Source organism: Larimichthys crocea, chromosome XX, assembly GCF_000972845.2.
Source record: "Larimichthys crocea isolate SSNF chromosome XX, L_crocea_2.0, whole genome shotgun sequence".
NCBI classification, from domain to species: Eukaryota; Metazoa; Chordata; class Actinopteri; family Sciaenidae; genus Larimichthys; species Larimichthys crocea.
This window is the reverse complement of record NC_040030.1, coordinates 72119-88419: the sequence shown is the minus strand read 5'-3', so window position 1 is coordinate 88419 and position 16301 is coordinate 72119. Positions and strand designations below refer to the sequence as shown.

Sequence of the window (16301 nt, the reverse complement as noted above, 5' to 3'; positions counted from 1 at the left end):
GTACCAGTTGGTGGTGCACGCATCCCTTCGTTGTCTGCCATACTCCCAATAAAACCATCAAGAAGAGGAAGCAGCTGCAGCCGCAGCCTGAGGGGAGCCGGTGCGTGTGCAGCCGTGGCAGATCCGGATCAAAGTGACTCCCCAGGCAGGCAGGAGGACTGGAAGAGCGCTGTAAAAAAATGGGAAACCTGCTGCTGTCCACCAGGTATAACAAAATCAAACATTGCTGTGATGTTGCATGTGTGTGTGTGTGTTCCGTGTAGCGCACTTTGCATGCGCATTACAATAAGGTGCGCTGATGATGCGCTGCATCCGCATTGTGAGTGTCCGTTTCAAATGATGAAGTCACCGGACTCCAGTGATCGATTCGGTTCGGTGGATGCAAGGTGCAGCGTTATGACCTTCTTACAGTCCATTTTCATTTACCTGGGAGCTTAATCCGCTTTTTATCAGACAAAATGGCAACCCGTGAATGTTCAGTATGAGGGATTTATCGGAAGTAAGCCTGATTATGGCTGTTATGATATGAAAAACCATAATCAAACACCCAGTTTCACTAAAAACTGCACATTGTTTCACAATGTGTTACTTAATGACACAAGAAATGATGGAATATAGAGCAGTTCAAATATAATTAAGGATAAATAATGATGTTTGTCATAATCAGTAATATTGTCCATAAACACAGTGTAGAAATTGTCAAAAATATAAGTGATGAAAACATTTAAAGCAGTATGTAATGTTACACACATATTCCAATCATATCTCTGTCTGTCTTCACTCCTTGATGTATTATTCTAGCAAGTATATTCATATTAATAATGTAACATGTAATTTAGCTTTGTATATTTTGTTGTGTACCCAATATTATCTTATTAATAATTAAACATATCATATGATCATGCCATATGTTCATAGCTACTCCACAGCGAGCTCAATTAATTTATTCCGCCAAACATGGTTTGAAAAAACTAAATGCTAAATTTTAAACATTTTATTTTGTTTAAAAAAAAAATCTTTTTCCCCCCATTTTTTGGCAGAGAGGAAAAACAAATTCACTATAAATATGCCTTATTTTTTATTAAAACTGCAGATATGTCACATATATTCTTACAGGTGCAATCATAGTGAAATCTTCAGTGAAACCAAAAACACATGTTCTGATTATGTGTGAGTGTAACTGTAACTCTTGTCTTTTGTTCCAGCCTCTTCAGGACTGAAGCCACGTCTGCACCAGTCACTGGAGGGAGTTTCATAACCCGGAGGATCAGTAGTAGCGTAACTTATTATTATGCTCCATTCTCTGGAGCAGATCACATCACATCATGTAAAGACTCCTCCTCCTGTGCATTGCTCTCAGAGTCACCTTCACGCACACCTGCCTCTCCCCGAAACGAATCAGAATCCACCTCCCCTCGCCGCCCCCTTCTTGTTTTCTTCTCCTGGCTCGGTGCCCAATCAGGTGCTGTTGCCAAATACAGGGACCTTTACCTGGACCGTGGCATCGATGTACTTGTAGTCCGTAGCAATGTAATGCACTTCTTGTGGCCTCGGTGGGGGCTTGGCTACGGGTTGGAGGTTTTGAAAGTTTTGGAAGAGCCTCAATTCTCAGACAGGGCGGTGCTGGTCCATGCCTCTTCCATTGGTGGCTACACTTTCACGCAGATACTGACCCACATCGCTCAGGGACAGAAAAAACATGCAGGCCTGGCCCAGAGGGTGATAGGACACATCTATGACAGCTTGGTCGTTGGCACTCTTGAACATATGGCGATAGGTGAGTGCGCGTGAACCAGCTCGGGTTACTTTTGTGTTTGGATATGTGTCAAATCTTTAAATAATTCATCAGCCAGCTGACGGACTGCTCCAGTTTGTCAGGGGTCCAGGAATTATTTGTGGCAGCTTGTTTCTGACCTTTCCCAGGGCTGTTTGCAAACAGTTTATACATTCACCAATTGACATTTATATAAGGCTGTCATAATGAGATTGATTTAATCCACAAAATGTCCCAGAATAGTGAAGGTGACCTCTCCTAATTTCTATTTGTTTCCAACCAAAACACTCCTAAACCTAGTCCTTAAGGCATTCAGTTTATTATGAGGTAAATAAAAAAGCAGCAAAGCTAGAATAAGTGCATATATGGCATTTTTTTCCTCTGCTAAATAACTAGAAATCGTATTCAAAGACCAAAATTGCTATAGATTAATTGACTGGAGTTGCTAACAAACGATTTTCATTACTGATTAATCTTAATCTTAATTGATTTTGTCTAAGCCCCAAAAGATATTCAGTTTTATATAATTCAAGACCTACTTATCTTCATCTGAGAAACTGGAATCTATTTAATCTTTAATCAAAATAATCGCAGGTTAATTTGAATCTGATTAACTGATTGTCGCAGCCCTGTAATCAACAAACTGATCAATGTTTCAAATAGCTGTGGACCTTGGGACAAACATGAACTGTCGGACCTCTATAATTATTAAGTAATTAAGATAGAAGTGCAGGCATGTTTTCACGAGTTAATTAGTGTAGTTCAGCTGCTTATCTATACTATAAACAATACAGTTATCTTTTGGAGCAGCAGCAGAGCCGATGACACGCAGCTCATGGAAGCATCGAGGTGCTTAAAAACACCAAATACCTCCGGCAAATCAGAACACACAGACATGATGCAGGTGTTTTTAGATTCAGTGTGAAAAATGCAGTTAAACCTTTTTAAATCTGCTTAGAAATCACAAAAATAGACTGCAGAACTTTTCTGAGAATCATCACGTTTTTAAGTCTAATTTGACAAAAAAACAGGGTTTAGGCCACATCAAGTCATTTAAATCCATGGCAACATCCCCCAAAGTCAGATGAGACTTTCATTGTGTCAATTCAAGTAAAAGACAAAGATATATGTAACATGGAAATGTGCTCTTAATTATGAAATATTAACTCTCTGTCTCTTGTTATTCAGGTCTTGGCAAGACCCTACTGCCACGTTTTGAGGCCTTCGTCAAAAATGCCGCCATGCTTTACTTCTGGCTCTTCAAAAGCCACACGGCGGACCTCTACGAGAGCAGCGTCCAGGTGTTTCACAACAACCCGATTACGGCGCCAGCCCTCTTCTTCTTCAGCGAGAACGATGCCCTGTGTGACCCGGTCGCCCTGGAAAGGTGCATCGACCACTGGAGGAAGAGGGGCGTGAGCGTGGAGAGCAGAAGGTGGAAGGAGTCGGTGCATGCGGCGCACATGCGATGCCACCCGGAGGACTACCTCTCTACCCTGGAGAAATACTTGAACGCACTGTCCATTTCCTCCACAAATGCAAACATGCACACTATTGGGTGTGAGTGACAGTGCAGTCTGACTGAATTTTTAAACTGTAAGATGCTTTATGGGTTTAAAGAGAATGCACATTGATCGTTATATTCTTCAGCTTGGGCATTATTAACTGTAATTTGTATTTTTTCTCTCGTTTTATGCACGCTCAGTTGTTTGATTCTGTTGCTAAGGTTACACTTGAATTGATATGCAATATTTATTATTATGATATTGGAGGTCATGTTATGTGCTGCTTGTTTTGCACTGGGAATTTTAAGGAACCGATGTTGCACTTGATACCAGAGAGCTGGTTTCTGCACATTATGTTAGTCAAGTAAAACTGTCTGTAAAAGCACTTTTTGTTTATTTCTGCACAAAGCACACAGCAGGGTTCCCACACCTTTTTCATGAACAAATTCAAGCACTTTTCAAGCACCTTCAAGCACCAGTTTTTCCATTTTTCCAGCACCTTTAAATAGGTAGCCTACTAGCTGTGTTTGCCATGATGGTCATGGGAAGCGCAGCGGTGCCACTGTATGGCATAATAATATGGGTCTAATTAGCATTATTTCATATGGTGGTAGATTGACTGTTTTGATTTTTAACTAATTGTGAATTGGCTTGTATTCTCAGCTTGTGAGCGGTGTATTGTGTAACTACCATAGCGCAATAACAGTGACAAATAGACATCACACAAATTTCAAGCATTTTCAAGCACTTCACAAAAAATTCAAGCATTTTCACAACCTTGAAAACACTGAATTGAAATTCAAGCACCCGTGGGAACCCTGACACAGCTTACAGGGGGGTGAACAGGCGGTATGCAGGACAGCTAAAGGTGGGTCAAGGACTGGAAAACAGATGTGCACCATGAGAGGATTTGTGCAGCTGAACCAGCTGTAAAATGACTTTAAAGCAGGTGGTTACAAACACTGTAGCCAGTTTCAGTGAATGGTGGGTCAACACAGAAGAAATGTGAGTGTTTGTTGGGAGGTAAAGGTGAGTAAAGACCTGAACTCGCTTAATGAAGCAAACTGTATTTGACGCAGAGCAAACGGCGGCATCTGCTGGTCAAACATTTAAAAAAAGCCAGACTGCAAGTGTTTTTACGGCTTTCGTGGTTGATATTTAGTTTAATACAGCTCGTGTTATAAAAACGGACACGTTTCAAGCAGAGTTTTTAGCTCTTTTGTTAAAAATACGAGGCAGTTTGACCAAAACAACGACCCCGGTGTTTCATTACGTCGACGTGCGACGTAATGACGTATAGTTTGGCGTCCGTACGTCACGTAAACCGATGTAAACATCCTATCTACGCTTTAAAATCTAGTGCCCGTCTACATCAGTGTGTACGGTAAAGCGTGTGAGCGGCTTCATGGTGCATTCAAGTGCACCTCGGAAACTCAGAAATCAAATAATCGCTTTTCTAAGATTCATATGCAGATTTAAAAAAGTCTTTAAAAACACAAATCCTCCTGATTTTTGTTCTGCATGTCCCCAGCTACCTCTGTGGTGAATTTAAAGTTATTTTACTGTACCATTGATGCTGAAATCATACACTTTATTAGAAAATGGTACAGTAAAATAACTTGAAATTCACCACAGAGGTAGCTGGGGAGAAAACAATTTGATTTGTCTATTTATTGACTTTTCTAAATCTGCATATGTATCTTAGAAAATAGATTATTATTGGATTTCTGAGTTTCCGAGGTGTACTTTAAGGCACCATAAAGCCGCTCACACGCTTTACCGTACAAACTGATGTAGTCGCGCACTAGATTTTGTGTAGAAGTGTATATAGCGTTACTGCAGTGTTGTTTGGTAGGAAATGTTGTCAGCCAAGTCATAGCTGTTGTCATGCTGGTTAGATTTGCATAGTAACTTGAGTGTTTTGGTTGCTACCTGTGAAAACAACATGCTTTACATGTTAGTTTGTGATGACAAGAACACAGTGTGGTGCACACTGTTGACCCTGTAGACTTTGCCTGCACAATCACATTCAATCTTTGATTGATTTATATAATTAATGTTGCATAATTCAGGAAATGTTTCTCATACCAGATGGGTGGTTTAAAAACTAGTGGTAATGCTTGTGCGGTTGGACCACTGAGCAGATCATGACATTCACATGGAGTTGCCATTCAAGTAAAGTGGGCCAGCCTCTGTAGTGATTCGATGTAGAAAGAATGCTGAGTCATGTCACAGAGTGTTGGATTTAAAGGTATGTTAGCTCACGACTGGAGAGTGGTGTCCCCCTTCAGACGGGCCCCGTAGATTTATGACAACACAAACCAGATATCAATCGCACGGCCTTGTAGCGGATCAAAAAATTTAACATGAAAAGTGTCCTTACGTAGGAACGCACACCCAGCTTTTGGCACATTTTACTGCATATTCACAGAGACACAAAATTCTAAGAAAGCAACAAATTACAGACATAAAATAACAATAAAATGTCTATAATTTATCAATATTATAGCTTGACAATATAATTCATGAATGAGGGGATAGAAAACTTTAGTCAGTCTCATTTTATCCCCAAGTTAGTTTTTCAGTTGAGATGATCATCTCAGTGCAGAGATATAAAACAAGCTTCATGTTTTCTAAATGTCTCAGCTCTGAAATAAATTTTAGAGAGACCCATGTCCACTCAGACCTCAGTAAATTGCTATTATTGCCAGTTTTATCAATTTCCAGTTCTGATAGATGTTTCTAAAATGTATTATAAAATGTACTGCTTTCTGTTGTTGGGTTGAAGCAATCACACATTCCTACCATATAACTTTGTTTGATTTCAGTCTAGTAGAAAACATGAAAACACTCACACAAGTTAGAAACTTGCACTCAGGCTTTTTAAGTAATGAATTTCCCCCAGTCTACAGTCAGTAGACTACAATGTACCCCCCACTCAAATGAAAGAAAATCCTGTGTCTTCACCGCAGAGCCTTGCCTGAATGCGGCCTTACTCATACGCCACTGTAACCTCGACCCACCGGGGCCCCTACTATCACATCTATTTCACAACTCCTTCTAGGCCTTTGTAAACGCTTTCACAAATCACAGATGTTTTTTTTTACTAATGCCATTGATTGCTTTAACTGATTCAGTCATTGTTTCTACTGATGAATAATATCATCACAACTTTCTACGTCTGTGTGATTTATTTACTTTTACTTTCCAGTCTTTTGACTCACCTCTGTGAAAAAAACACATGTGAGAATTTTTGGGTGTCTTTTTTTGTTGGATAGCTTTCCAAGTTGTGTTCACTCTTGTACAGCATCAGAGGAAATTAGAGAAGTAGAATTAGAGAAGGAATTATATATAGGAAGTATATATTTATATCTTTAGTATAATGTATTCTTATAATTTTGTACTGTGTTTGTACTGCCTGTATTAGTCATTGTATTATCAGTCGTGGTTCTGGATTATATTTTATAATAATTCAGAGTTTTGAGTGTCTTTTTCTTATGTCATAATAACTCTGTTACTTTTTAACTCGAGTTAAGTTAATTTTATTGATATAACCTGAGAAAATTGACCTCAAACACTTTTTAATGCAACAGGAAGAGCTTTTAATTTCAGTTACATTTTGATCGTGATTTCTCAGCGATACAATAAAATGCAGAAAGTCTGACTAAATGAGCAGGTTTAGTTTAACACTGAAACTAACTTTGGTTTAACCACTTTAATGTGAATAGATTTAATAAATACTAGCATAATTATATTCTAAAAAATAATTGAATCCATCATCTGTCTTAGCTTCAGATGTACAAAAACACAAAATGCAGATTTGAGCGCCGTGCGCCTCTCACTACACTCTCGTCTTAAGCGTACTATAATCCTTTACAGCTGTGTATGTGTCACAAAGCCGTGCCGCGTGATGTTCATGTGTGTGTTTTTGTGAGTCAGATTTTAACCTTTTTTTGCCACATTCATGTCTTTTAAGAGATGAATGTTTGTATTATCTACATACAGTTATTTAGTTTTTCTTATAAAACTAGAATACTTTTCTTTATGCATTGCTCACTAAAAAGTGCATTAAACTATGACACATATTTAAGCATTTTAAATTTCAAAATGAATGCAACAAAACTGTGTCTGCTGATAAGAATAGAGCTGTAAAAAATAATACATTAGTTTCATTGAGAACAAACAAGAAATGTTATGGTGCAAAATATAAAGTAAATATTGAAATCATAAATATTCTTATAGCGACTTTCTCACAGCAATGTAATGTTGTTATTATTACAAACTCATTTATGGTGTGTGACTGCCATTATAGTCACAAAAGCCTTATTTGAAATACATCAGTTTTGTTTTTGTTTGCTCAGCATGGTGTCGTGTCTCTCTGTAACACACACATTGAACTTATATATCGCAAAAACAAGTTTCATTTACATTTTTTGTAAACTCTTTTGACTTTGATTCATTATTTTGTTTGAGTAAACTCAAAGAGAAAAAAGTTTAATCAATTGATTTTTTTGGCAGTAGATTGACCAAACTTTAAAAACATTAATTTGTTTCTGAAAGTAATACTGATTCTGAAAATAAATAATTTTTTTAAAAAACTTGCCTTGACTTGATGTTTTTAAATGATTTCATGGAATTTAAAACACATAAAAATGAATAAATATTGATTAAAATCTTTATTGAAAAGTTTAATACAACAAATACAACTTCAGCTTTTGCATCCCATTGACCATAAGCTTAATATTTATGCTCTCAATAAAAACAGTGCACTTCAGATACCATAAACACTCCACATTCATCAAATAGTTTTCTTTAAAGAATCTCCATAGCAAAATACTCATACCAAAATCCAAAACATATAAACTATACTGCAGGAAACATCTCTTGCTATATCTATATTATAAATAAAATTCAAATAATAAATTTATTTCAAATATTTTTTTCAAACTTCTAGAAAATCTTTAATTGCACCTTGTACAAAGCTACAGCATTATGTTATTATGCAACTAACCAGAGGAAGAGCGTTATTGCTTGAGTCATTAGAAAATGTTACTCACATGCATTACATCACCAGGCCAGTGACAAAAACAAAGATTATGTGCAAAAGACAAATTACATTTTTGACTCTTTGTGCAAACAGAAGTTAGTGTATTTGTAGTATGGCAAGCCTTGGCATATGTGTGCTGTAAGTCTGAATTTCTCAGCAGACCTTGAGTTTGTCCTTGTTGAGAAGAAGTGTTTCCACGTAGCGCTGGACCTTCGTCAGAGTCATGTGAAGGTGACTCTCGGGGAACGAATTGTCAATGGTCTGTCTTACAGGTCTGGCCTGGAGGGTACAGTCCATTGTCTGGGCAAGGGAGCGCACCCTTCCTTCCAAGGTGGAGATATCGACCTCGATCTGGACGAGGAGCTCCGTGTAAGGACTCTGCAGTTCATTATCCAAAAGTCCAAGGTCATGACTGATGCTTGTTAGTCCCTCAATGGAAGGAGTGCTGATTTCTATGTGCAGAGGCACCGGCAGCTAAGTTGAGGAGAAAGAACATGAGCTGCATATTAGCACGTTGCTCAGTTTTTAATTTTCACGCTTTAATGATGCAAACATCTACAATTTTCCTTAAACACACCGAATTAGACTTTGCTGTGAGAAACTATGTGTACATTAAACACTGTGCATACCTCAGTCCTGAGTTTATTAATGTGGGCCAGGGTTATCTGAGCTAAGTTCGTTATACTGTTTATGGAATTTCTGATTTCTGAGTTCCCCTTCGTGGGAAGACTTGAGCATTCAGGAGCCACTGCAAGAGAGATGCAGAGAAAGGCCAGAACGATGTGCATCCTAAAAACAGAAAGTAAAATAAATTATATGAATGACAAAGACACCATAATAAAACTCTGTACAATATAATAATAGATGTATAAATTTGCATTTGTGCAAATAAATAAGATAGATATGTTAAGCTTGGTAAAATATTGTTTGTATGGTTATTACACTGTAAAAAAAAGAAAAAAGTATTAGTCTTACCTTTTTATGAGTTTGCGGCTGTGCTCCCGTAACACTGAATGACAAAGATATGACACATGCCTCCCCACAGGTTTTCCCCATTTAAATAGTCTGCTCTGAATGTTGCGTTTTGCCTAACTCCATCCCCCTCCTCTCTCCTCCACCAATCTGACACAAACCTGTCTGACCCTTGTAGGTCAACACATTAACATGTCTTGATTATGTAGGGTCTTCGTATCATGTAGTCATTCAGTTACTTGGAACTCAAACTCACACACATCCCATGTTTTCCTGTCAGAGGATTTCACTTGATGCATGCATGTCTGCAGACGTAACAGTTCAGTCATAAGTACTGGAAAATGTGTAGGTAGCTCGGAGCTTGAATTGATATTATGCAGTGCAAAGCCACTAATACCCGTGTGCACAACCACAACACACAATTAAAGAAAGAGATAAGATAGAAAACAAAAGGATTGTGAAAAACATGTACATGGATGCTATTTTATACATAGGTGAAATGACAACACAACCTTTAACAGGACTTTAACTTCAACTGGATTCTTTTGCACGTGTTTTAACATGCTCTCTATGACATTTTCTACATGTTTGTGTTGTTGTGCAACAAGGAGTTAAAAATAACAAGATAATAACAGCAAACACACACACACACACAGTTCGTAAACAGTGGTGGTTTCCGGAGGTGTTTTTTCTGAGGTCTGTCTGAAGGTTCAATGCTCCTACCACCTTGCTCTTGGGTCTATATGTAATTACTGTATGTGTGAAAGCGAGTAGGCCTGCATTCTCTATTTCACCGTAGAGGAATGTTCCTCTTTGTCTATCTTGATTCAATGTTTCCTTAACAAGACTTCCATTGTTCTGACCAACAATTTCCAGTAACACCAGTACTGTACTGTACATGTATTCCTGAGTAATGTCAGAAAAAGTACTCTTTATTTACAAAAGCATACTTTATAGTTAAGTCAGAATAGTGACTGGTTGTTTTTTTTTGTGTTTTTTTTTTTTTTTTACAGATGTGCTTGGATATATTATTATCATTTTTTTTATCATTATCATTTTTGATTATATATATATTATATATATATACACACACACACACACCACACACACACACACACACACATATATATAATTATATATATATATATAAATATATATATATATATATATATATGTGTGTGTGTTGTGTGTGTGTGTGTGTGTGGTGTGTGTGTTGTATATGTGTGTGTGTGTGTATGTTGTATCTGTTATTATTGTAGTTGTCATATTGTAGATGTTATTATCAGGTTGGCACATTCTTAAAGTGTTATCCTGATAATAACATCTACAATTAGCTTGTTCCTGAGCCAAATACTTGATGTATGATAGCGTGTTGTTAGCTTTTAAGTTAAGCTCAATGCTTAGTATCTAGTTAGTGTCCTTGGCTTGATAGTTAGTATCTATCTAATGTGTCTTTTAGCTTGTTGGACTTTACTTTACTAATGCTACAGAACAACGGGCTAACACGTGTGTCATTTTATTTTATTGTATTTCTTTCTTTATAGTCACTATATTGTTGTCTCAAATGGAGCAAGCTGAAAGCTGAAATAATGGCTGCTTGTGTCCGGTGACGTGCATTGGAAAAATGTCTCTCACCCTATGGGTATAAAGTGCCCTTAATGCATTCAAGCTTCTCTGGCTGACCTTTGTGTTGATACCAAAAAAAAGCTTCTTATTATTTATGTTTGTTTTGTTTTTTTTCCCCAAGGGCCCGGCTCCTCAGTCGTCAGAGTCGAGTGAAATTATCTCCAAAATAATGTCATGACTTTTATAAGAGGGGGAACTCTGGTAGAGTGACATAAAATTTGATAGCGTGAAAATGCTGGAATGAAAGCGAGGCTGCAAAATGATGAACTGAGCTGGTAGAGCAGTGGAAAATATTAGCCACACAAAAGCAGACAGACACTCTTATTGATCCGTCTGTTTTGCTTGACAACACACACAACACAACAAAGAAATGTGCGTGTTTCTCATGCCAGGGAATCCCTGCTATGCTAATTTCTGGTTACTGTGCAGAGGGCGTGTCGTCACTTATTCTTAGTTTAGTGCTTTGGCAGGATGGTTGGCGGGGATACCCGGTTGTTTACAATTACACTTAATATAGTAACCCATTTCTGAAGTTACTGAAGGAGTGCAGTGATTGGTTATGTTTGCTGCTGGATGTAAAAAGGATGCTGTTTATTTATGCAATTTTCCAATTTATAACTACACAAAATAAACATGGTTTTACAGGAAATTATAATTTTTTTTGTCACTGAGCCATGATCTGACAGTAACTAACTCTCTTTATTGTTCTCACAAACTCATCTTTGTTGTTCCTACTGTTATGTAAACCATTTCCCCTTTTTTTTTCTTCTTTTTTTTAAGATGATTTTTTTGGCCTTTTCAAGCTTTATTTTGATGAAACAGCTGAAGAGTGACAGGAATGTGGGGACAGAGAGAAATGGGCAATGACATGCCGGAAAGAGCCACAGGTCGGATTCGTACCCTGGGCTTTTGCAGCAAGGACTGAGCCTTTGCACATGGAGCGACTGCTCTACCAACCTTTTAAGCTTTGCACTAATTGGGACCTGTTTCCGTATTTTCTACCTCAGTGGCTTGAGATTCCCAGAACTTTAATTAATTAATGTCAACAGCATTGTTGAGAAAGCGACAATCCTACCAATGTAGGTTGAGAAAACAAACTGTTTCGCCGGTCAGGGATACTTACACAACAGCATGACACAGATGGAAATACTTTGCTTCTGAAGTACGTACAGGGTACAATAAATTGGAACAAGGGAGGGGCAATTTCTTGGAATACCGTGTTCGGTCATTTCCAGTAAGCTCACGTGGAACTGGGAAATTCAGTTCGACCCCCCCCTTTATCTTCTTTAGAAACTTATTTCAGATGGTATGATAGATGACTTGTCTGCACAGGAAATAACTGTGGGTTTTATGCATGACTAACCAATGAGAGTGATTGTAGACTTAAGGCTACTATGGGACATCAGACATCTCAGGCAGTTAAAAGTTATGAATCTTAAACAACTCATAAAATCTTTAAGAAGTCTTAAATCTGGCTGTAGAGCCAGTCCAGTTACCCCAGATTTAACTCATGTCTAATAAAGATGACATGGACAACTGAGAACCTTCACAGACAACCTATAAAATCAAATATTTTATGGCCTTGGTAACGGAATCATTTGATTATAATTAACAAAATTTCAGTCAATGAGTAAAACAAGCTCATTATTAACTTTAAAACCTGATTTCAAACCAAAATACTTTTACTAGTGCCAATGACGGTATAGTGAATGGACAGATCCTGAGTGATGCCACCCGTAGGTTTCCAAAGCACTGTTTTCAAGCTGAAAATATGCAACGCTGGACACAGCTATGTTGGATGTACTGCTTCTTCGACCTCCTGGCTTATCTAAATATTGTGAAAGATGTGCATCATCGGCAGGCATCAGTGAAGCCAGACTGTTTGTCTGAGTTAGCATGAGCTCATCCCCTTAGACATGTTACTGTTTTCATATTGAAAACAGGAGTTGTGCCTTATAAGTGCAGTGATGAAGTTTTAATCATATATTTAAAACATGCGGTTGTTCTTGGAAGTAATGAAACACATTTATCCGAATCGCTAAACAATAATCCCTTTTTTGCGTCATCATCTCCTGAATGAAAACAATATTTACGCCAGTCAGGCCGGCGGCAGAAACGACTGGAGATTTATTTTCTGCTGAGTCCACTCATGTCACTTCAAATCTCTTTTATGGGCAGGCTTTCGGCAATTAAATATAATCACGTCACTGGGTTGAAACAAAATACCTGACAGTGTTTGGCAAAAACACCAAGACTAAGAACCAAAACACAGACCACATCTTCGAAAAGGCCTAAATCCAAAAACAGCATGTCTGTTTTCAGTTTGTTTTGTTACCCATAACAAGGCATTGATTTATTAAAGTTTAACACTTTTTACCGTAACTTAGGCGTCAGTACGTCATTGAAGGGGATTTTACCAGTATCATTTTTGAAACTTGCTTTAAACCCATTAAGTTTCCAGCTGGGACTTGTGAAAGCTTTTTTACTGGAACATAGTTTGAATTTGATACAGTTGTCTTTGTGATGGAGCTGCACAGTTGCAATTCTCAAAAAATCCTCTGGAGAGCTACACTCACCCAGAGATTTAATGAAGGAGGCCAGTTTGCCAGTTTGTGTCGAGCGTGCCTCAACTCTGCATGACATTCTTCCCTTCTTATTCGTGCAAGCCTTAAATAATACAAACAAATCCGAAATCATGCAATAAAGGGTGTTTATTCGTAAATTACAATAAATCTTCAGCAAGGTTCGTTTGGATCTATTCTTGGCAAGTTAGGGTTAGGGTTAGTCTTGATTATTCTCCTTTTTATTAGTAATAAAATCCTCTTGTCTTTTTTTGCTGACATTAATAGCAATGTACAATCCAAATATTGTTGCATATGTGTCAGAAGATTGTTGTTTGTTGATTGTGTGGCATAAAAAAATAGCCCAGATTTACTTCTTCTTTCCAAACATTTTATTTTGTATCAAATGACAAAGAGCCAAAGATATTGAAAAAATATATTGTACAGTAATACAAGACCAAAAAAAAAAACAAAAACCCTGTGCCTGTGGTTACAAATGTAATTTACCTCATCACAAGTGAGAGAGAGAGCAAATATGCATCCACCAGCCCACGTCCCCTATCTGATGACATGGATGAGGCACTGCCCTATTTCCCAGGGCGGTGTGTGACACACAAATTGTGGTGCACGATTTAACTGGGAATCTCTAGCGCCGATCTGAAGGTCAGTCAGAGATTTGTTAGGTCAATTAAATGGACGCGGAGGCCCCAGTCTACCGGAAAACATGTAACTCGTATTAGTCTGTGATACCGTGGTTTAGTCTGGGATTAGTCTGCACTGTTTTTGGCCAGTAAAATCAGTTTTAGACATAAATAATCGGTGCATTGCTGTTTTCTGATTTGCTCCAGTAGCTGTAGTGTAGTTTGTACTTCATATTTAATAATTTTCTTTTACATTTCATATATGTTTAACTTTGGAAAATGCACACAAAGTATCAAGATGATCTAAATCAATCACAAAGGAAGTTTTATAGTGGACAGACAACAAGACAGTACAATAGTTTATTTCATCTTTATTTAACATAATCCAGCTCACAATCCTAAACATGTACTTGGCAGCAGCTGCTTTGAATTTCAGTAAAAGCAGGTTTGAACATGGATGACCACACAAGCAGAGACATAGACACAATATAAACAAGTGAAAGGATGCTGGGATGGAACGATATGGACTGAGGGACGGTACATATATCTGCATAATGTCACTTAATGTGTGCACCTAACTGTGTTTGCATACTACACTGCAAGAAATGTCAAATGTCACATGTGCACTTGTGTAACATATGTACAGTACATACACATGCATGCGATGAAGTCACATGATTAATTTAAGTGAACTGACCTCGCCAGTGCACAAATACTGCCCCAGGTTTTGACGTACAAAAAAAAAAATTGTGGAGGCTCCTGGGTTTGGATAAATAATCACGTTTACATAACACATGGTGCATCTAAGGCTGGAAGCTACATGTTAATTTTCACTGTGTTTCTAGAGGTATGCACATGTCCCATTTATGATTGTTATTTATTTAAAGCATAAATCTGTATCACAGCTTTTTCTGTCCATAGTGTGATGGACTTCTGGAGTGTCTCTGGAAACCCCATGATGTAGTGCGTGAAAGGTGTGAAAAGCATCAGGCAGTGACAAGTTCTTTACATCCAGTTATTCAAACAACACACTTCACAGACCAGAGATGTAAAAAACATTGGAAATATGCAACACAATGTACACACAGATGCATGAAGACAGCCTATTAGTGGCTGATTTTTAGAACAATTTCCAGGTGAGAAAAAAAACCAAGATGACAACAAAGACCTACAAAACATGGTGTTTCAGTCCCAAATAAAACAGTAGACTTTGCCGTGTGCATTGAAGGCACCTGCTCCTGCTTATTATAGTTATTAGTATGGACTAATATGTAAAATAGATGATGAATAATGTTTTTTATTTGTATTGTTTCTGTATATATATATATATATATATTAGGATCTTCAGGAAGTGTAGCTTTTCACTCTTCGACCTGAGGTTAGGGCGAATAAAGCAGCCATCTATTTCTTACTGTAACAAGACTCTTTGCAATCGGATTTTTCTCAGGTTGCCTTCTCTGATTAAGACATCTGTTCTGACACATCCTGCACTACGCCTCTCAAACGCTTCCTATTTAAATATCCTGTTCTTGTATTTCACAACTGATCAAAAGCCACACCTAACTTTGTGCCAAGCCTTTGACAATCTCAGATTTTGAACCATCTTCCGAGTACTGCTTGTATCCTGCAAATGAATAGCGGCCTTGCTGTCTGAAACACCCACAGAAATGGGAGATACTCACTGTTCCGTCAGGGAGAAAGAAAGATGATGTCTGCTTCAGATGCCAGAATCCGGTGCAGATACTTTTTGGGGTAAGGGCTTCCTGGCTACTACCTTAGGAACAGCAAGCCCAGACCGCAAAAAGACCCACAAAGGACAAAAAACTGACGTCATCGTGTTGAGGTGATCTCCTCAGCATCTATAGAAAAGAGAAAGATTTCTGTCAACATGTGGAGACAACTCACTTCTTAAATACATGCCTCGACTTTCTCACAGTATGTTTTAAATCCCTCAAAAAACACGAAACAACGATGACAGTTACTTAGAACAGCCATGAGGTCATCATGTCAAGGTTAGGATCCACAACCTTTCTTGTTCCTAAGCTTCATAAGAAAGCAAGAAATCTGTTGCCTATTTGTGGACACCTCCGTTTTGTGTGAATCCACTTTACTTAACTCACTTCATGAGTCTGTTAAACATGATTCATCCATCATCTACATAGAGCCCAATGGGTC

The 16301-nt window shown here is 37.9% G+C and overlaps 1 protein-coding gene and 1 pseudogene across 1 annotated transcript; one reads left to right on the top strand and one right to left on the bottom strand.

The window, feature by feature from the left end:
• LOC104918785 (Transmembrane protein 53) lies at positions 1–3664 on the top strand. Its single transcript, XM_027291878.1, has 3 exons — positions 1–205; positions 1206–1777; positions 2963–3664. The coding sequence occupies exons 1-3, from the start codon at positions 180–182 to the stop codon at positions 3340–3342; spliced, it is 978 nt and encodes a 325-aa protein (XP_027147679.1). The 5' UTR covers positions 1–179; the 3' UTR covers positions 3343–3664.
• A 4588-nt stretch (positions 3665–8252) lies between these two features.
• LOC104918787 (leptin-B-like) lies at positions 8253–10283 on the bottom strand (annotated as a pseudogene).
• Between the last annotated feature and the right edge of the window lie 6018 nt (positions 10284–16301).